The sequence below is a fragment of the Zeus faber genome, assembly GCF_960531495.2.
Source record: "Zeus faber genome assembly, chromosome: 1".
Classification (NCBI taxonomy): domain Eukaryota; kingdom Metazoa; phylum Chordata; class Actinopteri; order Zeiformes; family Zeidae; genus Zeus; species Zeus faber.
In genome coordinates, this window is record NC_137193.1 from 43,034,812 (window position 1) to 43,062,009 (window position 27,198).

Here is a 27,198-nt window from a genome sequence, read left to right on the forward strand (position 1 = left end):
ATTTGCTACAGAAAAATGATCATTATGATATAAGACCGAAAGACCAACAGTTCTCAAAGGCAAAACTTTTATTTTTTTAATACGTTTTAATTTAAATTAAATATTGATTAAAATAAAGTTTAATTCTAATTTATGATCAATCAGAATCAAGTAGAAGTAAACTACTAAATAGGGACAAATTAAAATGTATGGACGGTTACTGTCACTGTGGCAAGGAAGTTGTGGGTTATGGAACGCCATACAGCGGCAGCCCGAGTCAGACGTTCAGCTCCGGGCTGGGAGAGTGAGTATTGAGTAAGTCAGTGAGTGATTTGCAACTCGGGTTGCGAATCACCCACTCACTCAGACTCTGAGTCAGACCTTGACTTCAGCTCTGGGCTGGGAGAGTGAACGAGTGTTTTGTGCAGCCCGCGTCAGAGCAATCAGCTCAGGGCAGGGGGCGGGTTCCGGGCTCGGAGAGTGACTCAAGCGAGTACTGAGTTGAAACAAGCGCCAAAGTGGTTTATATTTGATAATTGAGTATTTAAATTTGAGTCATTAGTTGATACATTTCCACAAATGCGGTAAATATAAGAGTTGCATAACAGTGTGAGTGACATGTTGTTTAGCTAATAGCAGGTAGGAGGGCCGAGTCAGTGAACGAGTTAGAGGAGACGAGGACTCGTCACACCCGATTCAGTAAAAAGAGACGTTTGTTTCAAACAATTCGTTCAAACTCCCACTTCACTTTTCTCCAGTTGCTTTCTTGGAGTCAATGGCAAGAAGTGCTCCAGTAATTACATTAGGAGCAAGAAGATGGAGGGTAAACTGAGGGACAGGACTTACAGTATGTACAGAGACATCCATTTCTGGATTACTCATAGATTCATGAGATCCCGTGCGCCCATTTTCAAATAGGTGAGCAGCTGCAGCAAAATGTTTGTAAAAAGCTGTTCATATTGCCTTGTGATCAGATATTACACATTGCCCAGAATTTTCATGTGTGGGCAGGGGAATGCACTTTTATTCTTAGTTGAATTCCTTGCCTTCCAGAATTTGGCTGGAATAACTAAAGATGGTATTTAAATAATAATCAGATTTAGCTTTCCTCACTGACGATTTATTTCTTAAATAGATCCCATAGGACCCAAGCCTTTACTCTTTAATTGAAACAAAGAGGATAATTTAGAGGTGAACTAAGGACTAGACCTAGCTTTAGTTCTTTGCTTTTGTGGTGTGGGGGTGGTGTGGTTTAAGCAGCCACACCTGTATTGGGTCTCGGTAATTTGGCCCAGAACCAGCTGTTGCCCATTAGAGCAATCAATGAGCAACAGGTGAAACCTCCATCCCCACACACACATGGGAGGAGCCTCTGTCATGACATGTTGTCCATGTGTCCCGGGCCTGTTCCACCTTGCCCACTCTCAACAATAAAACTGGTATGTGGCTGTTTCGCCTACCACACGCCAACCAAGTGACATGTTCAGGGACCTCCGGCACAGAGACACAGAAAACGGGTTTGTAGACACACCAGTTTATTGTACAAAGGAAGATAGTTGGAATTAGCCCAGGAGCAGATGGAGGTGTGTCATGACAGGGGCTCCTCGCCCGAGTGTGTGTGGGGATGAGGGTTTTACCTGTTGCTCGTTAGACCAACCAACGAGCAACAGGTATGCAGCCACTCTGATCCTGGATCCACCAATTACCTAGATCCAGGTCAGGTTTGGCTGCTCAAATCACACCATCCCCACACCAGATGGTACTTTCAACCCCAGTGTCTCTGTGTCGGAGGGCCCTGGAAATGCCACTTGAGTGGCGTGTGGGAGGTGAAACTGCAGGGCATATTTGTTCAGGTATTTATAAAATGATGCACTGTGAGGTGAATGTCTGGAATTTCAAATGTATTTGAAAGAGATCATGTATTCCCCTTTCCCACTCGCTAAAAACCCAGTAACACCTGCTAACATCCGACATTTGTCATCAGTGGGAAAGGTACCCTATTACCCTGCAATAGTCACAGGATTTTGAAGTTCCGAACTGTGGCTGTTTCACCACCCACATGTCACCCAAGTGGTGTTTTCAGGGCCCTCCAGCGCAGAGACACAGACGACGGGGTAGAAAACACAAGTTTATTGTAGAGAAGGGGCTAGTTGGAACAAGCCCCGGAGCAGATGGACAGCATGCCGGGGTGGCCTGGCTGATGGGCTACTGGATGGTACTGACGGTGGCTGCTGGGCGGAGCAGCTAGCTGCAAGCCGTTACCTATGGTGGTTGCTGCGGCTGCTTCTACCCCGGGCCTCCGCCGGATGCCCTTGGGGCTGCTGCTGCCAGTCGGGAGAGGGTTGGTGCTGTGGCCACCCGTTGACCCGCTGGTGGCTCTAGGGCATCCTCGGATGGTCCTTCTGTGTCTCTTCCCAATGCCGGAGAGTCCCTGTTCAGGCTCCACTGTTGCAGTCTTGCTTGCCGCACGCCATCCGAGTGGCGTTTTGAGGGCCCTCCGGCACAGAGACATACGATGGGGTAGAAAACACAAGTTTATTGTCGAGAGGGGGCTGGTTGGAACACGCCCCGGAGCAGATGGACAGCGTGTCATGACAAGGGCTCCTCTCCTGAGTGTGTGTGGGGATGGGGGGTTTTACCTGTTTCTCGTTAGACCAATCAACAAGCAACAGGTAAACAGCCACACTGATCCTGGGCCCCAATTACCTAGACCTAGGACAGGTTTTTCCCGCATGGGGGACCATGAAATGCTTAAAGTGTGGGGACCACTCAGAGGGGATCAGAATTTTGGTGCAAAAACGGTATCATTAAAATTTCCCTGACAACGAAGGAAAAGTCGCATATCTCTAATGCAGGCTATGGGGCAATGGTCACTTATTCCAAGGTCAAATCAATCAATTAAAGTTGACTTGGAAATACTTTTTTAGATTAGGCCTGGTAGGGTCAGTAATCACTTAGGTTAGGTTGAGATTACCACACACCTCTCTCCAATAGTCAGACATATTGGTCAACCAATTGAGATTAAAATCCCCCAAGACCGTAATCTCCGAATTACTATACAGTGGTACCTTGACTTACGAGTTTAATTCGTTCCGTGACAGAGCTCGTAATTCAATCTGCTCGTATAGCAAATCAATTTTCCCCATTGAAATTAATTGAAATGCCATTAATCCGTTCCAGCCCCTAAAAAAACACCCCAATTTTTTTTGTTATGTGTTTTTAAATAAGAAAAATGTATTTATAAATAACAAATATTGTATAAAAACATAATAAAACACAATAAAAGAGAATGTGTAGATCTCTCTTATCTTCTGCCTTCTCGCAGATGATACCCTTCTTCTTCTCAGCACTTACTTTTTTCGGACCCATGGTTTGAAAAAAAAAAATTGGCAAAATAGATGCACAAAAAGCACAACTCGCGAGCACCAAACACAAAAGAGATGCTTCCACGCTCATGTAACCACGTGAAGTGAAGGAGTGAGACGTGGGATGCTGGCTGCATTCCCTTGCCACGCCACCTAGCGGCGGCGAGCAAATGCGGCCAGCACCTCGTAACTCAAATTTTTGCTCGCTAACCAATACAAAAAATAGACGGAACGACGGCTCGTAATTCGGAAAACTCGTATGTCAGTGCCCTCGTAACTCAAGGTACCACTTTATTGAGCAATTTGATCTGCCAATTTATCAATGGCAACAGATCCAGCAGAGGGAGGTCTATAAATCCCAATCATGACAACAGAATTATTATGCCTTAAATTGACCTTCCGAGAAAAAAATTCAAACCTTTCTGTATAGTGACCTCATTAAGAACTGCAGCCGAAAGACATGATTTAATAAAATTGGCCACCATACCTCCTCTTGCATTTCTGTCTATTCTAAACAAATGATATTCATTTAAATAAACCTTGGAAGCACTGATATTTTTCTTTAGCCAAGTTTCAGTCAGCGCCAATATATCAGGGTCTGTTTGAGAAACCAGAATCTTGAGATGATCCAATTTTTGATATTGAAGCAGACTTCTAATATGCAGATGTATAAGATCCAGACCTTTTCTATTTTTAAGGAGGCTGGTTTAGACTCAGATGTAGGCAATAAGGGGGGAGTGGTATGGGACTGTAGGGGAATCGCAATTAGATGTGAAGTAGCTACAGTACGCTTTGAACGTTGTATATAAGGTCTAGCAATTAACCTAACAGGAGTGATTGTGTAGTTTGCAGTGGGAGGCATACCAGTTCCGGTCAGTAGAGCTGGATGGTCTGCAGGAGTAGGGGATGGAGGAGGTGACTGAATGGTGTATGCAAGATCAGGGAGACGGCTGCATCACACAGAGATTCACCTGCATATAGCACTTCCATTGGTACACTCTTGGGAACTAGGCTGGTACCCTGGTCTGATTCCGTTGTCCTGTGGAACGAGCCAGAAAAGCAAAGCAAGTTTATTTATATGGCACATTTCAACAACAAGGCAATTCAAAGTGCTTTACATAAATCATAAAAAGCATTAAGACAAAGTGCGAAGAAACACATTGTAAAAAAACATAGAATGCATAAAGTACAAATATAGAATTCCTCATGTGCATAAAAGTTACTGTGCAGTGCAATAAATGAATCAAAGAAACCTTGTTACTCTTTGTTAACAATTATTTTGCCTATTCCCCGAAAACCATTTTACCGTGTCAGTACGATATCCTAGCGCCGGAGAATCGGTCTGTTGATATTTTTTTTTGCTAACAACAATTTTCCCTATTCCCCGAATAGCGTTTTACCTTGTCAAGGTGATACCCTAGCCTGTGAGAACTGGTCTGAAGATCTTTCAGTTATCTGAAATCGCTGTTCCAGATAGACCTAAGCTGTTATAATATGCACGAATATGCACGAAGACACTAGTATCCACATTTCAACAACAAGGCATTTCAAAGTGCTTTACATAAAACATCAGAAGCAACAAGACAAAGTGCAAAAGAAACATGTAAGAGGAAAGAACACATTTTAAAGTTAAGTAATAGAACGCATAGAATAAATTCATAAAAGTGACATTGCAGTGCACAAAATGAATATTTGGTTTAGTAAAAGGCAGCGGCAAACAGAAAAGTCTTCGGCCTTGATTTAAAAGAGGGGAGAGTTGCAGCAGACCTGGAGTTTTCTGGGAATTTGTTCCAGATATGTGGTGCATAAAAACTGAATGCTGAAAGGAATATAAACACACACAAACACAAACTCATGCGCACCCACGCACGCACGCACACACGCACGCACGCACGCACGCATGCACGCACGCAGGCACACACACACACACACACACACACACACACACACACACACACACACACACACACACACACACACACACACACACACACACACATACACTGTACAGACAACTGGGATTACAGCCCATATTCTCAGATGGATGAGGACTCTGACTCTGGATGGATACTGAGTGGATATTGAGTGTGCTGGCATTGTCCTCCTCAATCATAGCATAGCAACGAATGTAATTTGACCACATAGAGATTTTTTAAAAACTGCAAAAAAAAACCCACACAAAACCAAAAAGGTCTATTGTTGTAATTGTTCTAGAGGTGGAATTGGAGTTCTACTGAACATTAAATGTAATTTACATTAAAACACTGCCTGTTTTTATTCATAAAATACCTTGTGTTGCTCTGTAAGGCCTACAGAGTTTAGACATCTTGAGCACCCAATGCCCAATACAGAAACAGCATTCATAGATATACCTTACCTATACAGTATATACTGTATAGCGTACTGTGTATATAGTGACATACTCATACTCAAATTCAGCCTTTGATAGCAAGCAGCCCAGAGCAGGCAGCAGCAGTGAAGCTGTCATGCTGCTTTATCCAGACAGACTTGAACGCTCGCTCCCTGGAAAGCCTCTGTAATCCAAGCCTGGGACGTGCCAACTTCCCAGACTCAGAGAGTTGTTTAAAAAAAGGGCTGATCTATTCACTTTCATGGCACTTCTCTCTCTCTCTCTCTCTCTCTCTCTCTCTCTCTCTCTCTCTCTCTCTCTCTCTTGTTCATCCTTCTTTTAATCAGCCCTCCTTCAAAGACTTTTACATTTTCACTCCGTTAACGTCCCACAATCCCTGCAGCTTTCCCCTCTTCTTAGACCTTCTCCCACTCCCCTGGTTTCTGCAACCCCCCCCCCCCCCCCCCCCCATACCGCCCGCACACACACCCCTCCACCCTCCAACCTCTCACCAACCCCAGGGACATCACTCAGATGCTGCGATGGCAGAGGATCGCGGGATACCAGCTGCAGTTTTAATGATTTTGCCCCCAGGCGCTGATCAGCCAGAGAAATAAACTCTCTTTTTCAATGCAACGAGAACTCTTGTCCCTCCAACGCCTCTGAAAAAAAAACGTGCAACATATTGATTGTTAGCAGATGTGTGTGTGTGTGTGTGTGTGTGTGTATGTGTGTGTGTGTGTGTGTATGCTCACGCTCACACATAAGCATGCGTGAGCGTAGTGTGTGACATTGTGTACGTTTGTGTGCATGTGGCTGTGTATGCGTATATTTGTGTTCAAGCAGATGAAGGGCGGCTCCATAGTGGTACTTGTTGGTCACTAATGCATACGACGAAACATGTTTTTCTCTGCTATAATAGGTATAAATACTTGGCAGACTTATTTCAAAACTTATCCAAATTAATGTCGTCCTCCTCACAGCCCTTCTAAACGTAATTAAACCAAAAATAATAGTAACTTTAATTCACTGTATGATTGCATTTTAGGAAACCTAAATTTCCCCCCCACAAAAATGTAGTTCTTTCTCTCTTTCTTTTTTTCCTCTTACCCACCCTGCTGTATCTCTTGTATCTCCAGCCGCCTGATAGATCTTGTCCCTTCTTTCTTTCCAGAAGCTCAGGTTTGACAGCAGAACTGAGGCACGTTTTGTAAAGACTTTGCAATTAACGACATGTGCTCTGGGGCATCCCAATCCACTCATTGATAAAGCTTATTCAATCAGCTTTAATTACAACTTCCCCAGTGTCTCATCTCTCCAAAAGTTAGATTTCTTTTTGTTTTGTTCAGTAACTTGCTTTGACTGCTTCCTTAAAAACTATCCATTTGGAAAATCCGTCATGATCATGTGCTTCTAGTTCCTCTAACCTCTCTATATCGCTCGCTCTATCTTTCTCTGTCCCTGTGTATCCAGACATTGACGATTGCCAGTCCAATCCGTGCCAGAATGGGGGAACTTGCATTGACGAGATCAACTCCTTTGTCTGCCTCTGTCTGCCCAGCTATGGAGGAGCCACGTGTGAGAAAGGTAACAGCCCTTTTATATTCGAATGGAGAGATGAGAGGTTGAAGTGAGATGGAGTACTGTAGGAGGAGTGGGAAGGAGACCAGCTGGGTGGGGCGTAGTAAAGTTAGGCAATGACTGAAGGACTTGGGGTACGACCAGTGGCGTAACATGATGGTGATATAGGCCCCGATGCAAATATTTTTTTGGATCCCCGGGGGTGGGGCGTGGTAAGAGAGTGTCCATAACACACCGTTTTTTTATTTGGAGGAACATGACAAGGGGACGCAAAGCAGAGCCCAGTTCACCGTCACCCTATCGCTGGTGCGGCAATCGAATGTGCCCCATCGCTGATGTGCCGATGGGATGGGCCCCTAGCTGCCGCTGGCCCCCGGTGCCACTGCACCGGTTACACCGTCTGTAGTTACGCAGCTGGGTACGACACATGGGCAAAATAAACATGAAGATCAACTGGTTGGCTATTGCAAGCTGAATACAACAGATGGTTTAAACTCTTAACAGAGCATGTGTTGTACTCTAGAATGTTTATGGATATGGAAAATGTGTCATCTATACGTACTCATAGGTCAAGGGTTGGAAGAGGAGGATGATGATGAGGGAGGTGTGCAAAACGATAAACTCACCCCGGTTTCTGTTAAAGCAAAGCAGTAAAGGCTAAATTTGAAAATCTAGAGATCTCCCAATTATTGTAGCGAAGATTTTGGTATCGGTACAAGGTATCTCCAAGTCTCATACATTATATCATACATTTGTTTGTTTTTTGTGTTTTGGGGGTTTTTTTTTGTTGGTTTATCTGTTTGTTTGTTTTACAAGATTTTATAATGATTTTTCATATAAGGCGAAGGAGGATGATGAAGATAGGTGATGATGAAGAGGTTAGAGGGATGTATGAGGAGGTGGATTAAGAAGATGAGGGTACAGAGGGGGAGGTTTAGTGGAAATTGTAGAGCAAAGAGGAGAATGATGCATCAGCTGGAGGAGGACCAACCGAGGTTCCCCCCTCTGGCCCTGCTGGAGCTACCTTGCGAGGGGGAGTAAAACAATCCAGACGCTTCCCCGAGACCCCCATGCCCCTCCACGTCAGACGGACACAACTCAGAGGAATGTCCCCCAGCATGAGGATGAGATCAGAATAAGAAGCAAGAGAGAGAGAGCTCGTCACTGCCGAGGGCTATGCCCACGAATTCTTCCTTTCTGTTGGTACAGTATGCGTCTGCTTGCCAATATCTTTAAAACACTGGTTTTGTTTGGTCGAACCTGTGTTTTCAAGGGCAGAGAAATCAATACAAAGGGAAAGAAAACAGGGAGTAAAGTGAACAGGGGCAGGAGAAGCGGGAGAGTGAGAGTGAGGAATGTATGGCTGTTCTCTGAGAAATATGCGAACACACACCCACTTTCTGCATCTATCCATCTATCCATCCATCATCATCCATCATTTGTTCTCAATGTGTGAAACAACAATTGCGCAATATTTGCACAATTGTTGTTTCATACACTGAGCATGCGCCAGAAACCTACAAACAATGGCGCACTACCAGTGTGTTTACATGTGGCTAGTACTGTTAGGTTTGATGTAGGGTGACCACATTTTCAAACCCAAACCGGGGCCCAAGTGTACCGCATGTACCGCGGGTTTTTTATTTTCCCATAAATATCCCGTATTTATAACCTTTGACCGAACCGAATTGGTTCACTAATTGCCTTGTTTATTTGCCGTCACCAGGCATGTTCTCCTAAAAAATAAACAGCATACAAGACGGTGCATTGCAAAAATTTGTGCCGTCTTGCATGCTGTTTAATAAGCGCCATACACCGGGTTGCATTGTATACGTCTGCCGCCGTTAGGCGCTTATTAAAAGGCGCCAGGTGTCTGTTCGGCAAATTTCCACTACATCTCCTCTCTCCCAAAATGGCCGGGGAAACCTGCAGGTCAGAATTTACAGTGACATGAAATGAAAAAAAATAGACAATTAAATCGTTAATCTCAATAATTTCTATGACAATTTCTAGTCAACAAAATTGTATTTATACTTGTGACAGAGCTACTATCATTGTTTTTCACTTTTATTGCGTTGTTGCCTCAACGCTCATTAACACACACACACGCCCGTTTTGCAAAAGCTGTAAAAATCTCATTTCATTGTAAAAATGTCATGTATTTTTTCATGTCACAACAACAGTGTAAACAATATAAAAGTGTATGTAATAATAACCACACATCTTATGGAGTGCAAAAGAAGATAATTGAAACTGAGCAAACACTGACAAATAAATAAAGAAAATTGTTGTTGAAAGACTTTAAAAATAACGGCGCATGGTACATGTACAATATAATATAGACTATAGAGTATATTTAAATGATATCATGTGAGAGATGATACGTTATTGATCGGTGACACAGCAGATATGCCCAATTAAGCTACTTCCTTCGGACCCTTGAGTTCACGTTGCATAACAGGCGCAATAACTTCTGAAGAGAGGGAGAGGAGGATAAATTGATGGACAATCAAAATCAAATGACATTAGCCTACGTAGGTTATACTGAATTATAATAGTGGATTACAGTTATAGGAATAGGAACACCATTATTCATTGTCGAGGGGAAATTCGGGTGTTCAGCAGCGGATTGGGATTGGGTACGGGATCAGCGCAAAATAAGTCACAAACATTCAGACAAAGCAGGAATTAAACAGTGACCATAAAAGCACAAAACATGAAAACACAGATAAGATGACTGGTGATAGAGGAGAGGATTGGGAGGGAGGATATATGGAGATTATTTTATGCTCTCCTGATCCACTTCAAGTCTTTAACACACACACACACACACACACACACACACACACGCACACATGCACACACGCGCACACACACACACACACACACACACACACACACACACGTAATGTCATTCTCTCCACGCATGGCAGTTGCCTCCACCCTGAAGAAACCCTCACTGTACTACCCTAAGCTCCGTAGAGGCCAGCAGGCGGTGCCTTTTTGGGAGGGAGGAGATAACGTGAAAATTTGCCTAACAGACACCTGGCGCCATCTAATAAGCGTCTGACGCGGCAGACCTATACAACACCACCCGGCGTATGCCGCTTATTAAACGGTGCACTGGAGCAGTTTGCGGTGTCCTGTACACCTTTTATTTTATGAAAACATGCCTGGTGACGGCGAAAAAACAAGACGATTAATGAACCATTTGCCGTTCACTATATCGACCCCCAATGGCCTGGTATGCTTGTGTGAGCGTTTTCAATTGTTTTTGCGTTCTCTTGTGGAGGGGGACTTTTTTTTTTTTTTTTCAGAAATACCCATACGTGTGGACAAGGCCTAAAGGCAATCCACGCTGTGCGTGTGTGTGTGCATGTACGCGCATGCGTGTGCATATGAGTCAGCTAGTCTCACTGTGATGAAACCCTCTGCCGAGTTACCATGGCGATCCTATCTGAGTCAATAATAGCGGAATTTCTGGCCTAGGTCGTAAGAACACTGAAAGAGGGAGAGAGCAGGAGAGAGAAGAAGGAAGAGGGCAGTTCTTTTATATATTACATATACAGATCATTTTTCATATCTTTTCTTCATCGTTTTCCAATTTAATTTGCCTGTTTTCTGTAGACGTCTTCCATAACCTCATTTCTTAGTTTTTCTTATCAGCACTTATTGCTTTTTTTGTGCCATACACACTTTGTAACTCAAAACGCTAAAACATTTTGTGGCAAAAAGGTTCATTATTAAAGTAGAATCTTATTTTCCCAAACCCCACGGGACTGAAGCTGACTGAAACATGAATGAATGCTAATGGTAAAACTAATTACCTTAGTCAAATAATTTATTCTTAATTTTTGACAATTTAGAATTTATCACCTTATATAACTTTAGAAATATACTATATATATATACTAATAATATAATATAACTTCAATAAACTTTAGATGAATGGAAGGGAGATGACATCCTTTTGTTTGTTAAGGTAATTGTACGTGCTAATTTAAAAACTGCATTGCAGGGTTCTGTGTTGGTTTTATCACTGTCCTCAAGGAAATCACACTGGAGACAATAATAACTTGTTCTTCTGTTAAAGCATAACACATTCAACACAGAGATAGACAGATGGATAGATGGAAAGATGGATCAATGGATAGATGGATAGATGGATAGATGGATAGAGAGGGAGAGAGAACCCTCCCACCTGCACCCAGCCTGCACCTGCATTGTCAGGAGATCGCCCTGAACCCGGATCTGTTCTGTGGGGGGCAGATTAATATTTAAATTATAATATTAATATTATTTTATAAATAAATATTAATAAATTATATGATTATCCTGTTGAAGTGTGGCTGATTGAATGATTGAATTGCTGCTCTCCACTGAAAAGCAATTATTTTACAGTTGTTTTTGCTTCTCTGCCACCTTCATCTGCCTTCTCCAGTCTTTGTGTTTTGTATTTATCCTTTTCTCTGCGTCCCTTCACTTGTCACTCAGTTGTTCTTTAAAAAAAAGATAACAGATGTTTGTTTGATGTTTGTGTGTGTTTTAGTTCCATTGCCATTCAACTACTGTAGTCGCTGTGTCTGTCGCTGCCGCTGTGGTTCCTTTCTTCTATTCGCTGCCAACCTCCCTCCTGTCACACCTGCACTCCCTGTGGCTGTCATCTCCGCCACACCACCACAGTCCCTTTCTGTGTGTGTGTGTGTGTGTGTGTGTGTGTGTGTGTGTGTGTGTGTGTGTGTGTGTGTGTGTGTGTGTGTGTGTGTGTGTGTGTGTGTGTGTGTGTGTGTGTGTGTGCCCGCCCGCCCGCCCCCGTTTATAGGGGTGTGTCTTTCCAAATCCTAAGGAGCTGCAAAGCGAGCCATCGTACGAACACTATGATCTCACACAGCCACACACACACACATGCACAAAATCATACCTACTCTCGCGTCTTATTTTTCTTCTCCACGGTGGGAGGAACAGGCATACAAAAACAAAAACAGTAAACAGATGCTCTGTTGTACTCTCACCCTTCAAAAGTCATTATTCTCTTGCTTTTGTGGCTATTTACTCATTCAGACAGCAGCCAAACCCTGCGTTGCAGGTAGGTTCCATTAGTTTTATACGTTACAATGCCTCAAGGTAGCAAAACTCTTGTTTACTTCTACCTAATAACCTAATAACAATCGCGGTTACAAAGCCCAAACCACCGACATTAAATTACCCATCTCTTGTTTTTTCTCTTTTAATTTTCTCTCTCTCTTCTTCTTCTTTATGTCTCCTCCCAGAACAAATGATGTACAAATTGATAATAAACAGGAGGGATGTGAGGGAGGGATTGTGTGGCTAATTAATCCCAGGGTGTCTCTGTGATGCGTGGTGATCTGTGAAATATTTGTTTTCTGACTCTTTTGCTCAGAAAAGTGCCGCACCTCTCCTCTCATTCCTGTTTAATGCAACCTTTCCTCCACCAACTCTTTTTTTTTTTCTCCCCGCTTTTCTGCGCCGCGGCATAAATAATTATTGAGTGTTTGTTTTGCATCGGAGGCATGCTGACTCTCCAGTTGGTTCATCCAGGACAAGGAATGATTAATAGCCAGTGGTCCAATAGCCCGTACCTGGTTAGACCGACTGTGAATGGACCAACTAGTTAGATTTGAACTAGTACGGCTGGATTACCGCTATAAACGTTGATCAGATGTTGGTGTGGACGGATCGTAATTCCCGTCATGCCATGAGATGCATTGATTCAACATGTGTAACGCCAGTGAGGTTTAAAGAATCGCTCAAGCATTTTTGCCTTCCTAAACCGAAAATGGCAGCTGAACAGATAATGGTTAGATGGAGCAAAAGTCAAATGAAGGGCAAATATTCATCTTGCAATGGCGTGGTTTAAGGTTTTAGAGTCAAGTTCATAACTGGACTGTCCACAAGAAAATAGTCATTTCGCCTGATTGTGTGCAAACAGGACAGCCATCATCCATTTGAGCAGAACAAAATACAGGGTTGGGTGCTAGTCTATAGGAAGTAGGAAAGGTTATTACTCTAAAATACCGTTGTGTGTGTTAGCCTTGAGTACTTTGTAATGAAAGAGGGTGACGCTGACGGTCTCCCAATTCACTCTCTCTCCCCCACTCTCCAACATTCGACATTTGTGGGAGTCTCTGCCCACTGGTAGCGGTTTAGGGAGGGAGACCGAGCCTTTCTGGTGGTGGATTGCCAACATGTCTAGAATCTTTCTAAAAACTTGAAACAGAAAAGCTCGCTGGCCAAAATAATAAATAATAACAACAAATGTTTTAACGTTCAGGGTGCTGGAGGAATCTTTCACTCTCGCGCCGCTGGTGCTGTGACTGGGCTCCTGGTCGGCTTTCAAGACCTGTACCCCACTGTAAGACTGACAAACATTAAGAAAGCTCGCTGCCCTGAGTTGGACCAATCAGTGCCGCACAACAACAACATACTGTATCTTGTTCTTACTGGTGCTAGGACCTTCCTCCCAGTTTTCTTTAATTAGGTCTAGCACCCTCATGCCAAAGAGGAGTTCAAAGGGAGAAAATGAGAAAATGCCGTCGAGGCCTTCGGAACCTCCCGCACCGCAAACAACAGGGGGTCACACCACTTGTCCCAATTACAGCTGGGATAGTAAACGCTGGTCTTAATTGAGCGGATGCCCGGTAACTTGTAAAGTTCCTGAAGTGTACGTGACATAAACGTAGAGCCCTGGTCCGTCAGGATTTCCTTTGGAATCCCGGCTCGGGAGATGACCTGAAACCGTGCCTGCACCACACTTTTGGCCGTAATACTGCTCAATGGCACCGACTTGGGGTACCGGGTTGCATAATCCAACAGGACCAACACAAAACGATACCCGCAAGCACTGCGGTCTAACAGCCCGATGAGGTCTATACTGAGTCTTTCGAACGGGACCTTGACTAGGGGGAGGGGCCTCAACAGTGCTCTTGGCGTAGCCGGAGGGTTGACTAACTGGCACTCAGGACACGCAGCAGACCATTTATGCACATCTGCCCAAATGCCCAGCCAATATAAGTGGGCCATTATCTGCTGAGGATCTTTATAGTGACCAAGGTGACCGGCCATTGGCTTATGGTGAGCCACCTGAAAGAGCATTTCCCACTAGGTCTTCGGCACCAACAACTGGGTTATTTCCTCTCCTGTCTGAGTGTCACAGCTCACTCGATTTAACCTGTCCCTAATCACAGAAAAATACGGGTGAGTGAGGGTAGCATCTGGGAGCATCAATACAGCATCGATTTTAACTACCCCCTCAAAGGCCCTGCGTAGGGTGTTGTCCCGCAACTGCTCCAGCGGAAAATTGTAGATAGGGAAGGTCAAGGGGACCTGGGAAAATCCCATTTGGGATTCCCCCGCACTGTTGCGCTGACGACCCCTCCGTGTCACCAGGCGCCACGCAACACAGACCGTGAATGCACTCCCCCAGCCTCTCTCATCATCGTATCAAACCCTGGCAAATGTGTGCCGAAAATCAAGCAGTGCGACAGGTGGGAACTAACCGCAGCCTGTACCGTATGCTTTTTCCCCAAATTTTGAGCCGGACCATCGGATACTTGTGAACATCTCCATGAACACAACTATTTCTCTCTTGAATAATTGTGAAAATGTAATATTCCTTACTAAATATCTATCCCCTTCACTTTAAAGGTGGCTCCAGGCAGCTTTTTTACTGAGTATTCATCAGAAAGTTGACCCTGACCCTTTTAAAGTGGTACCAACTTGTAGAGAATGAAATGTGTCCAACAGACCAAATCGATTTTTGGGGTTTTTCGGCTGCTACGCTATGTGTGATGGAAGTCAAATGTATTTCAAAAGAAAGTGGAGTCTACTTCAGTTGTGGACACAGCACAGAACACTGTTGGTGTATCTTACCCAGTTCTGGTAAGCATCAGAATGTTATTGGTCAATGGTCACTGTAGATGTCAATCATCTGTAGAAAAAAGACACTCAAGCTGGGGACTCAAATCAGACTTAAGTCGTGTATGAAAAGACTTCAGACTCAACACTCCATCCCCATGTGAAAAAGTGACTCGTCAACAAGCTTCTGATGTTTTATTTAAAGCACTTTGAACTGCCTCGTCGTTTAAATGTGCTATATAAATTAACTTGCCTTGCCTGGCCTGGCACACGTGTTCTGGTAAAGATTTTTGGAGACTTGACTCAGCCTCATAACCAAAGACTTGAGACTTGACTCAGACTTGGATTTAATGACTTGTGAACACGGTACTATCCATTTATCTAAGCCCTGATCTCTTTTGGCATGAAGCAATATTGAACTTCAAAAGACCCACATTCTCCAGCAGAACATGGACGTTGTTCGAGTGTAGGATTTATTTGATCCTTGCTTTGTTTTTGTTTACTTCCTGATAGATTTCAAACTGACAAGAGGCAGGGGGTGGGGTGGCGTGTGTCAGTTTGTTAACTTTGCTGTTTCCAGCCGGGTTTCTCCTGGGACAGGAGATTTGTGATGCCGTTCCGCTGCAAGTTCTGTCTGCGCCGCCACTATCAAAACAGCGACTCAGCAGAAAGTCCAATTAATTTTTTGGGGCATCCTCTGGGTCTTTAGCAGCTATTAATGCTAATGAAGATTCATGCTTTGTAATAACACATCGAGGGGGACACGCGCCCTGACTGAGATTAGGCAGAGCTGCAGCCGTTACTCTCTACCAATCCAGCGGTACACACACACACACACACACGCTTACACACACATACACACTTGTGCATACACTATTGTGTAATGAAGCACGTATAAGTGTTATCTGTCACACACACACACACACACACACACACACACACACACACACACACACACACACACACACACACACACACGCACGTGATGGCAGGGTGTAGTCCGACACGTTAAAAGCAGAGCAGCTTCCGCTCTCAGCCCCTATACTATTGTGTCCAACACTTTCCAGCTCTCTCTGTTAGAGGGATGGGCAGGAACCGTGTGGAGGGGGTTGGTCTTCATTTACAGTGCTTAATTAGCGAGTGTTCCTGGAGCAATCGTCACTCTCTTCAACAGCCAGAACTCACCAAAAATAACTCTGAAAATCAAAGATAGAGAAAAGGTGGTCAACCCGTAATAAAATTGAGACAACGCAATATGGAGGAGAATTAAAACGAATTAAATCATGCGTTAATGTGATGGAGAAGAGGACAGTTGTGATGGAGAAGCATGTTGGCTGTGATGGTTTTCCTTTCTTCGCCTCTGCGCCATTGTTTTCTCCTTTTTTCCAGGCAGACGCCGAGGAACTATTAATACAAAGGACTTAAATCCACACTTTGGACGCCCACATCTAATCTGTCGCCTTCCCCCATCGTTCCAATCTCAGCAGCTAATTGTATTCAGAAAAGATTGTCAGTTGTTTGGTTTTTCACGCTCCTGGAATCACTGGACATGCTGTGGATATGCATGAATGGGTGTGTTTACCGTAGTTGTAAATGTCAGTTATTACCTTGCACTAATTACATGCCTTGAAAAACATCAGGAACATGTGAGAAAAACGCATTAATTTACATGAATATGTAGAAGCACAAGAGGCCTCTTTTAGTTTACATGTGCTGTCTTCACTTTATACTAATAACACAGAAAGTCTGCAGCCTCCCTGAAGCACTGAACAGATTTTTGCATTGATTATGCACATGTGCGTGGATTTGGGTGTGTGCGTGTGTGTGTGTGTGTGTGTGTGTGTGTGTGTGTGTGTGTGTGTGTGTGTGTGTGTGTGAGCGTATACATTCTAAGCATGTATGACCACATTGGGAATTCAGTGTCTTTTCCCGGTATCCCTATGCTTAATGAGACAACTTTATTAAAAAGTGAGCGACAAAAGAACGTGTTCTTTAATGTGTGTGTGTGAGTGTGTGTGTGTGTGTGTGTATGTGTGTGTGTGTGTGGGTGTGTGTGCGCGCTCATGCGCACGTGTGTGTATACCCCCCTTCATCTGGCCTCCCTCCATCAGCATTACTCTTGTCAAGATGGGTCCATTGGCTCATTATGGAGAATGGGAGCTGAGACGATCATCGCTGCGGTGCCTATCTATCTGTTTTACTGTAGCGTGCATTACAGATATTCTCTACGATGGTGATTCTGCCAGTGATTTACCAAACAGTTCTCTCTCTCTGTCCACGTTCTCACCTATGGCCACTCTGGCTATCAATGGCTATCTATTCGCTTTTTCCTCTCCATCTCTCCTTCTCTCTAAAAATAGAATCCCTCTCTCCCTATCTCTATCTACCGCTAACTATCCCTCTCTCTCCTTCTCTGTCTCTCTACCCCCCCGATCGCTCTCCCTATCTCCCTACAGGTATCTCCCTACCCCCCTCTCTCTCCCTCCATCTCTCCATCTCACTACAACCATTTCTTTCTTGTCTGCTGTCTTATCTGCCCTCCCGCCAATGTTATACAAAGCTGTCAGTGTTCAAAGAGGGCACAAGGTTGAGGCCTGATTCCAACACACACACACACACACACACACACACACACACACACACACACACACACACACACACACACACACACACACACACACACACACACACACACACATACATACAGTGTCATCATCCAAGCGATCTGAAAAGCCAAGGTATAGAAACATTACTTGCTGATGGGGATAAATGACCCAGTTAGCTCCAAGTGTTTGGCCCTTCTATTCTAACTGCTGTTCATTTAATCTCTTTGTGATATTAATCGCTCAAATGTAGCCCCTTCTCCTGCCCGCCCCGCTGAGCAACATGCGAAGACTTGAATAAGGTTCTAAATATTTGAAGAGGTTGATGTGATACCGGCCTTTGAGCCTCCCTGTCAGCAAGGGAAGGAGGAAATCAGCCGAGACGAGACTTTAGATCTCGGAAACCAAAAAAAAAACCAACTTGTCTGTTGCACGCAGATGATGTCTGTTTGGTTTTGATCGCTCTCTGTATCTATCGCTCTCTCTCTCTCTCCCTGTCTCTCTCTCTCGCTCTCTCTGCTCTATCACTCTCTCTACCTCTGTACCCCCCCTCCCCACATAAAACTGCATCTGATGCACACTGTTCCTTTTCTTCTTGCCTGACAGTTGATTTTACAAATATGAAAAAAGAAGGTCTACTTTGCAGGTGAGAACCCAACCGAAAGCAGTCGCTGCAAACTTCTGCTTTTGTTGGGCGTACACAGACATGTTTGCATGTTTATATCTTTGATCATACAGAATCTCTTCCTTCCCCCTGACGTGGTCTCTGCTGCCTCTACACCAATATCCAGAATGTGTGTCCCAGGCCAGGCAGATGGAGGTGGAACGCCAGCCTGATAAACACTCAGCCTCTAGTCTGCCACCACGAAAGGCTGTGTACATTGGGAATGTGAACGGAAATGTGTACTTACACTTCATGAGACAGTTTGTAGGTGTTTGTGCCTGTATATCCTTTCTGGTTTCAAAGCGTCCGGTGTCTCACATATCTCCCTTTTTCCTTGTGATTACCACCTGCTTTTCACCAAGTTCTACGACAGCCCAACATCAACGGAGTCCAGATGATTCGTGGAGGTGTTTTTGTGGTAGCCAGCAGCACTGATGGTGGAGTTAGCAGCGGGCAGAGCAAATGAAAATGCTGTACTGACTCCAAGGCCTCTGATAACATCAGTTTTATTGTGAACTCTAATTCTTATCTACCGCTTGCTTGTCGGAAGTAGCTTCCCTTTGCTCCTGGCTTGGAGACCTGTGAGACATTATGGGGGCATTATGGGGGCAAAAGACGACAATAATCAAGATAAATAGTGCAATTGTTTGTGTGGTCCAAATAGACTGTAAGATCCTATGTGGGCTATCAGGAAATCAAACTCTTGTATTTATAAATATTCTCACTATTTGCCATACATAGTAAATAGTTTATTAAAATAGTTTATTGGGTATGATTTTATTGGAAACAAGTTCTAGTCAAGAACTCTTATCTGAGAGTAAAGTATTTTCCACAACATCTATCGCCTGACGAAAGAGTCTATTACTGAAAGATCACAAGTTCAAATTCACTGACTGGCTGAAAAAGCTAATTTAATGCTTTCAGTTACCAGCATCAATATGCCCTCAAGTTTGTGCTTAACCCTCTAAAATGAGTGGAATTGCACTGCATTTCCAACTTCTGCCACTTGATTAAGTGCTATTTTTAAGCAGTTTTAATTATATTTGTGTAAAGGTGGCCAGAAGAATTAAGAATTTTGGGCTCATAGTTCCTTACACTGAATACTAGAAAATGTATTAAAACAAAGAAACACATCTGAAAGTCACTCTCCTTTTTTTCAGTTCAGGATCTGTTCAAAGCAAATGACCCAAAATATTTGGCTTCTATAATTTCATAGCATTTTTCCTGGTAAGTGTTAAAACTCTAGCCTCAAAGCATAACCGTAGTGAGTTGTCATCCAGTCGTGAGTCATCTACTTATAATATGGGTTAAGGTCTCCGATGACCTGGCGGTGGGTGATATGCCTGTAATAATAGGCCCCTTTTATAAATATAAATATTGATATATATATATATATATATATATATATATATATATATATATATATATAAATAGTAGAACCTGGAGGGAAATGCGTGAATGCAAGTCGAGCGGAGATGCGATGGGTCATGTGCGATGCGTTGATAGTATTTGTACTGCAGAGGATCAAAGAGAGACTAGGCAGCTGAAGCTTGTATACCGAAAATCAAACCTAAACGCCCAGGTGTTTACTGTGCATATATACGACTCTCCTGCAGTCACTAGCTCTTCCTTTCGCCATCAGTCTCACTGCTGCTTTCGTTGCCTCTGGTTTTAATCTGCAGTGAGAAGCAAAGAGAGATTAATGTCACTTAGAATGCAGTACTCACATTAGACCTGCCTTGGGAAGAAAAGCACCAATTGGGTTGTCTGTGTGTGTGTGTGTGTGTGTGTGTGTGTGTGTGTGTGTGTGTGTGTGTGTGTGTGTGTGTGTGTGTGTGTGTGTGTGTGTGTGTGTGTGTGTGTGTGTGTGTGTGTGCGTGTGTTTGATTTAATTTGCTGCCATGTTCTTTAAGTGGGTGAACCTCTTGTATGTTCACATGCAGATTGCATCGGAAAAATTACCTTTCCGTCACGCATCGAGACCACAAGTCCCTACTACTGTCAAACGCAGGGTTTTCCATCCAGAGCCGGTTCCTCAAATGCCGCTTATCTACAGGCAGAGGTTAGGTTGTCCTCTGGGGACCGGCGATGTGATGTGTTTAGCGGTTCCTTGCTGCTGCTGTGGTCGCTCAGACATCTGGCTGCTGGAGAAATCTGTGAAAAACAGAAAGAGATTCAGGGAAAGGATTATGAAGAGCACGATACAGAAAGAGAGCGAGAGAGTGTGTTGGATGGGGAAGAAAGGTGGAAAGCATTTTCACCACAGGAGTAACCCAGCACTTCATCTCCTTGATTGTAGCTAACGGTGTAGATTCGGGGAGGGCACAGAGTGGCGTCATCTCGCTAATGTCATGATGTGACTGTCCCTATCACAACTCTTTCTGTCAGTAAGTCTGACCGTTTGAATCCTCCTACTTCTCTGAACGCTGCTCTGGTCGACCGCACAGAAGCTTCCCACACCCAGCTTCCCACTGACACTGAATCAGTGTCGATGGTTGACGTTCTGTGACCCCGCAGGAGGTTTGGCAGCATCAGGGCGGGAGCAGCCGCTGCAGTGGAGCCGGACATTATTTTAGGCTTATTGATATTATTGTAAGTATGCATGGTTAAAATAAACTGAACATGAACTGAAGCAGCATTCTGGAAAGTGAGAGAGGGGTAGAGACCTAATAGGGGTAGGGTTCTCTACATCGTCAACAACAAATATTAAATTAAGTTGCTTCTATGCCCATCTATTACTCATATATTTCAACCTTTTAGAATACGTGTCTTTTACCTCATCTCATCTCATCGCATCTCTTATATTCCCTTCATCTTTTTCTTTATTACAGCGTGTTCATCTTTTCATCCTCTCCCTCCATCCCTTTCCACCTCTCCTTTCTGCCCCTTTCCATTCTATTTTGCGTTTCCTCTCCTCTCCACACCTCAGCTCCTCTCCTCCTCTCCCCAGCCGCCCTGCATCTGTCTGCATACTGAGCAGGGCCACATACGGCCCAATTTGCGCTGCTCAATTTACCAGTGTCGCTTCAGATTTGTAAGAGGAAAACCAGAGGACTCGTTGATTTCCTCACTGTAGGATGGGTGAGAGAGCGGGGGAGATGGGGGGGATTGGGGGTTAAAGGGAAAATTTGAGTTAGCTGGGCTGACAGATAAATTGTGAGGATGTCATGAGGATCAGGAGACAAAGGACAACGCACACACAGAAATACACTCTGCGTGGATGAATTTGAAACGTGCAGCTCCCAGTCACACTGATAACCCTCAGAGAGATGGGAGCGATGGGGACAGGCCGGTGTGGGGCTCAGTGGGTGCAGGTTGCAGCGGCAGAGTCAGCGTGCTGACAGGACTGTGACAGGGTTTAATTACCAATCCAGCACTGCACTCTGGAAGACATTTCTAGGGATTGTTGTCATTTCAATAGATTAAAGGAGCCTTTCATTTGGACTAAGCTTCCTCAGCGGCAGGCGCTCTCTGCCGTGGATTAGGACTCAGAGTCCACCCCGAGGGAAGCAGACTAGGGGAAAGACGTATGGAAACGGAGGGCGGCAAAGAAAGGTGTCGCATAGGAGGAGTGAAAGCAGATTACGTGGAGAGGAAGGGATCGCGGAAACGAAAGGCAGGAAGAAGGATGTCGGCAAGTATTATTATGTAGATCCCACGTGTTTGCAAGAGGAGGAGAATTTATTGCACATGAATACGAAAATATAAATGTAGCAGGAAACACACACCCTCACACTCCTGTACCTGTCATTAAGCCATTGTACTTATCAGCTGCTGTTGTTTTTTTTGTAATAAAATAAGACATTTTGTTTCTGCACATGGCTTTGGTGGATTTACTGTTTCATCTCTCTCTCTCTCTCTCTCTCTCTCTCTCTCTCTCTCTCTCCCTCTCTCCTTTCTCCCTACCTTTTCTCTCCTTTCTCCCTACCTTTTCTCTCCTTTCTCCCTACCTTTTCTCTCCTTTCTCCCTACCTTTTCTTTCCTTTCTCTGTGCTCTATCCTCATCTCTCCCCGCTGGGCTTTTTTTATCTCTCTGCAGACACAGAGGGCTGCGAGCACACTTGGAGGAAGTTCCATGGCCACTGCTACAGGTACTTCAGCCGTCGGCACACCTGGGAGGATGCAGAGAAAGACTGCAGGGAGCACAACGGCCACCTGGCCAGCATCCACAGCCTCCCGGAGCAGAACTTCATCAGCGGTAGGCCAAAGAAAAGGAGAAATATAGGCTATGGCCAAATTGTGTTTTTACAAAACAAACCTTTGTTTCGTTGTATGGTAGCAGGTTTGCAATACAAACTTATAATGTAGTGTCTACAGCTCATTTGATATTGTATTCTTGGGGCGTAAAGATATACCATGCCACAATATTTTGTGGTACAAAACGTGAGCAAAAATGTATCGTGGAGCAAAAAAAACAGATTGCAATATCAAATTGCACTAATTTTTCATTTTCAGTTCTCAAATACATCTGATGTATTATTTTACAGATGTATTTTGTATTAAATTTTCATTTTCATAATTTACATATTAGGTGGCAGAATCACCAATCCAACTTTCTTAAATAAACAACTCAGGCGTATGCATTTGCAGCTCCATTTCCTGCAACGACTGAGCAAGCAAAACTAAATAAATCAAAGCCTTTTTTTGGATTCAAGATCTGCTTTTAATATGTATATGATATATTTCATGATAGACTATTATTAGCACTTAAAACTATGCAAGAAATAAAAAACAAATTAAACCCTAAGAAATAGTGATTCTTGCTTCTCATGCAACTGAAGAAATGATCCCAAAAATATTATCAGTCTGTTTAAAGGGGACCTATTATGCTTTTTTGTTATTTTCTGTCTATCATTATGTAGCTCCCCCTTGTGCTGCCAAAACAGCTCTGACCTGTCGAGGCATGGATGCCTCAAGACAAGACTCTGTAGGTGTCCTTTGGTATCCGGCACCAAGCCGTAAGCAGCAGTTCCTAAGTCCTATAACTTGAGGCCGCCATGGATTGGGCTTGTTGTTCCAGCACATCCCACAGATGCTCGATCGGATCGGACCCTAACCCCGGCCATAAAAGAAAACGTGATTCATGAGACCAGGCCACCTTCTTCCACTGCTCTATGGTCCAGTTCTGATGCTCACGTGCCCATTCTAGGCACTTTCAGTTTTAAGTTAATGTTAACTTTTTATGTTGTGGCTGATAGGTGACTGTATAATATTACCATGTTGGATGTTCATATCAGATGTGGCCAAAGTGTCAAATAATGAGGTCAACTACTGACAAGGTAATCACTGTGATCAAAACGCTGTGGCTTCCGACCACTCTGAACACTCCGTTTCCAAGGTTTTTTTTCTACTCTTTTTCTACTCTTTTATTGTAGATGTATATATATATATGTATATATATATATATATATATATAATTTTTTTCCCCCCGACGTTTACGTGAAAATAAATCCCCGTGCCTGAGAGCCCCGGTGCATCACATTGTCCCCCACAAGCTTTCAGAAACTCTGAACAAAATTTTAAATGAGGCCTTGTAGATCTTATATGAGTGAAGATTCAGCATCTGGATTGTTTATTTCTCGCCTCAAATTTGTTCAGAAACAGATTTTGGAGGGCTGATAAGGTGAAATCAGTGAAAGTTACGGGGTAGATACAACAGAAGCCAGTAGCCATGCTCAAGCGCCATTGACCTACAGAACCCGGACCTCGTGCTTAAGACCAATTGGCTCACAGAACTAGGGGCCTCGGGAGGGAAGCTCCTCAAAAAAACAACCCAAAAAAGAGAACAAGCCATAAAGTAAAAGAAAAATGAAAGTTCCTGATTGCCTTTGTTTTCACCCGCTGGCGCTGCTCCACAGACACTTGTGTCATCGTCAGGTCAGGTCATCAGAAGCCAACCCCACAATTATGGCTCCAGCCTCTTTCTTGAAGAGGTGCCAAATCAGTGCCATCCATCTTGCACCCATCCATTCTTTACGCAGACACATTTACCAAAAAGTGTGTTTAATTGCCTCGAAAATGGACGTCCCCACCCCTGTGATAAGGAGACTAAAGCCATTAGGGAGATTAATGGGCCTAGTAATGATGTTAATCAGATACACCATGATGGAAATTCCATTACACGCGCACACACATGCACATAGAAGCACACACATATGCACACCTCTTGCACGCCGATGAGGTTCATCAAAAAAATCATGATTGAGGTTCCATCACACACACTCACATACATACACAAATGCATCCACCAAAAAACTCATCACAAGGCATCAAAGGCAGTCTTGCCCGGCTGTCCTATTCTCAGACTTGCCCAGGGAGGGAAATGTGATAAGATCTTAGAGACCAATTCTAAAATATCTAACTTTTAGCTCCAGGGATAAGTTTTGTTCAGCCTCGGTAATGCTAGCTTATTCCCGAGTAGCGATGTGTGTGTGTGTGTGTGTGTGTGTGTGTGTGTGTGTGTGTGTGTGTGTGTGTGTGTGTGTGTGTGTGTGTGTGTGTGTGTGTGTGTGTGTGTGTACGTTTATATATACATCAGTGTGCACTTTATTAGGTACACCTGTACAATCAAATGTAATCCAATGCACCAGCTCAGCCATAAATTTTGCTTTACTGTATGTTGCATATACAGTAATGTTACTTTTTTTGGGGTTTATTTACACTTTTTTGGGGTTTATTTACACTATGGCCTTGATGCTAAAACTATGTTTTAGCATCAAGGCCATAGTCGGTGGTGGTGTTGTACTGAGGTGCATTATGTTCAGTGGTGTTTCTAATACTCTGTCCACCTCATGTATGCCAATAGCGAGGACAAAAAAAATTGAAACACCTCTCAATATAATGTAGTTCAGTACAACACCACATTTAACCAAGACCTCAGCCATAATCATGTAATTTCTAATAATCGCCATAACACACAAACACAGTTTATGTCTTGTTTGAAATGCGTTGTCACAAACACCTTGTGGTTGAAGTTTCATCCAAATCGATCCACATACGGAGCAGATATTAGCGAAAAACCGACCAAATTTGATCGATATTACAGACAGGGGCCAATGCATTCCAGGCCGAAATATGTCCAACCTGGTCAAAATGATCTGGAAGACATTCTTCAGCAGAAGCTACGAACGGCATTGAGGTGTTGTTTAAACTTATAAGTCACATTGATCTCGTGATTTAAGTTTCATCCAAATTGATCCACATACGAGCAGATACGTATTAATGAAAAACCGAACAACTTTGACCCAAAATGTTCAGCTGTCTTGGTTAACTGACATGTCACTATTCGTAAACAAAATTAAGGCGATGATATTTAGAATAAGACGCTTTATGATGTCATCCTACCATTTATTATAAATGTACAGATTCCGATTGAGAATGTCCAGTCAGACCGTGTCCAGTGTGTGGTGGAGACTCAGTAACTCTGTAGTGATTCAACGTACCAAACTATTGATTTATGTGTATATTTATACAACTTCTTACCTGGTAGATGTTAGTAGATCTGTTCAATTGATATTTGAAATCCGTTGTCCACATTACTTTGCCGGGTTATTGAAAAATACAATAAAAAGTAATCCACAAAAAGTCACCGTGTCCAGTCGAAACCACAGAATGCATTCAAGATCCAGCAATGTTTTGGAAAATAGAAACCCTGCGGCTTTCAATGTAAACTCGGAAAATTGTGCTGCGTTTCAGATACCCGGAAAACTGTAAAACGCACCCAACAGGACTAAACCGGAGCCGGGGTATTGCTGCCTGCAGCTATATTTATAATTGTTTTTACTGTCACAGCATCTGTAGGTAGCGGAATAGGTTGTGAAAGTGGTTTTTAAAATGCTCTCCAAACCAATGTGTTAAACTTGGAAAAAACTGAATAATGTTTTGTACAAAAACGCGTTACAATTGATTACAAAATGGTTCCATAATTCCGATTAAACTCAAAAGATCGAAAAAACAACTAAAGTCATAGGGAATAGCGATGAAATGGTGAGAATTGGCCTTGGACCCAGGTTCATAGGTACAAGGACAGCTCTGCTCAAACCCGTTTATATACGAGAAAAAAATGAATGAAAAATAAGGTTATTATATATAGGAGTGTATTAATGCCAGGCAAAAAAGACTACTCCTGTGTTTCAAGAATTAAGTCGGAATTCAGATGTGGGGAGGGTGGCCCGACCACCACACGCCCCGTGTTTGGAGGCCCTATAGCCCCGAGAGCTGGGCCGCTGCATCCTAAAGGCCGCTGCGTCGGTGTCTCGGTTTCCTGTTTCTCCAAAAAAAAAAAAAAAAAAAAAATGTGTGTTTTTATTGAGATGTATTTATTTTCCCCCATTTCCTAATTATCATTTGCTTATAGTAATCAATTTCACCCAGACAGGCGTGATCAATATGAAAGGTTTCCACTGTATATACTGTATATATTTGATAGGACATAAATGGAACTGCTTGAACATGAAATTAATATTGGACTCACTGCAGCATGGTGACATTTGACTGAAAATCCTCCTCAGTTGCACAGGACTGTAGACTGTAGAAGTTTTGATGGATGCTAAACCTCATCCTCATATGTGCATGAGCGCATACATATTCAGTGTGTAAGAGCACTGTGGGAATAGATTGTTTTTACAGTAGACATTTTAAATTCCATGGAAGGATATACACTGAAGCCAGCAACATGAATTGTGGGTTTCATCGATTCATATTGCTTTTCCTGAGCCCGACAAGATGACTCGATTGAGTATGTTCACATTATGCCTGTTATAATATGATATACAGATTCAA

At 43.4% G+C, this 27,198-nt stretch overlaps 1 protein-coding gene across 1 annotated transcript in view; it reads left to right on the forward strand.

The window, feature by feature from the left end:
- Positions 1–27,198, forward strand: part of ncanb (neurocan b) — a gene marked incomplete at its 5' end in the record, with an annotated part of 118,244 nt that overhangs the window by 74,383 nt on the left and 16,663 nt on the right. Inside the window, 2 exons of the mRNA XM_079996527.1 lie at positions 7,168–7,281; positions 22,457–22,615. Of these exons, the coding sequence (XP_079852653.1) occupies positions 7,168–7,281; positions 22,457–22,615 (273 nt within the window). The remainder of the gene's footprint in view (positions 1–7,167; positions 7,282–22,456; positions 22,616–27,198) is intronic.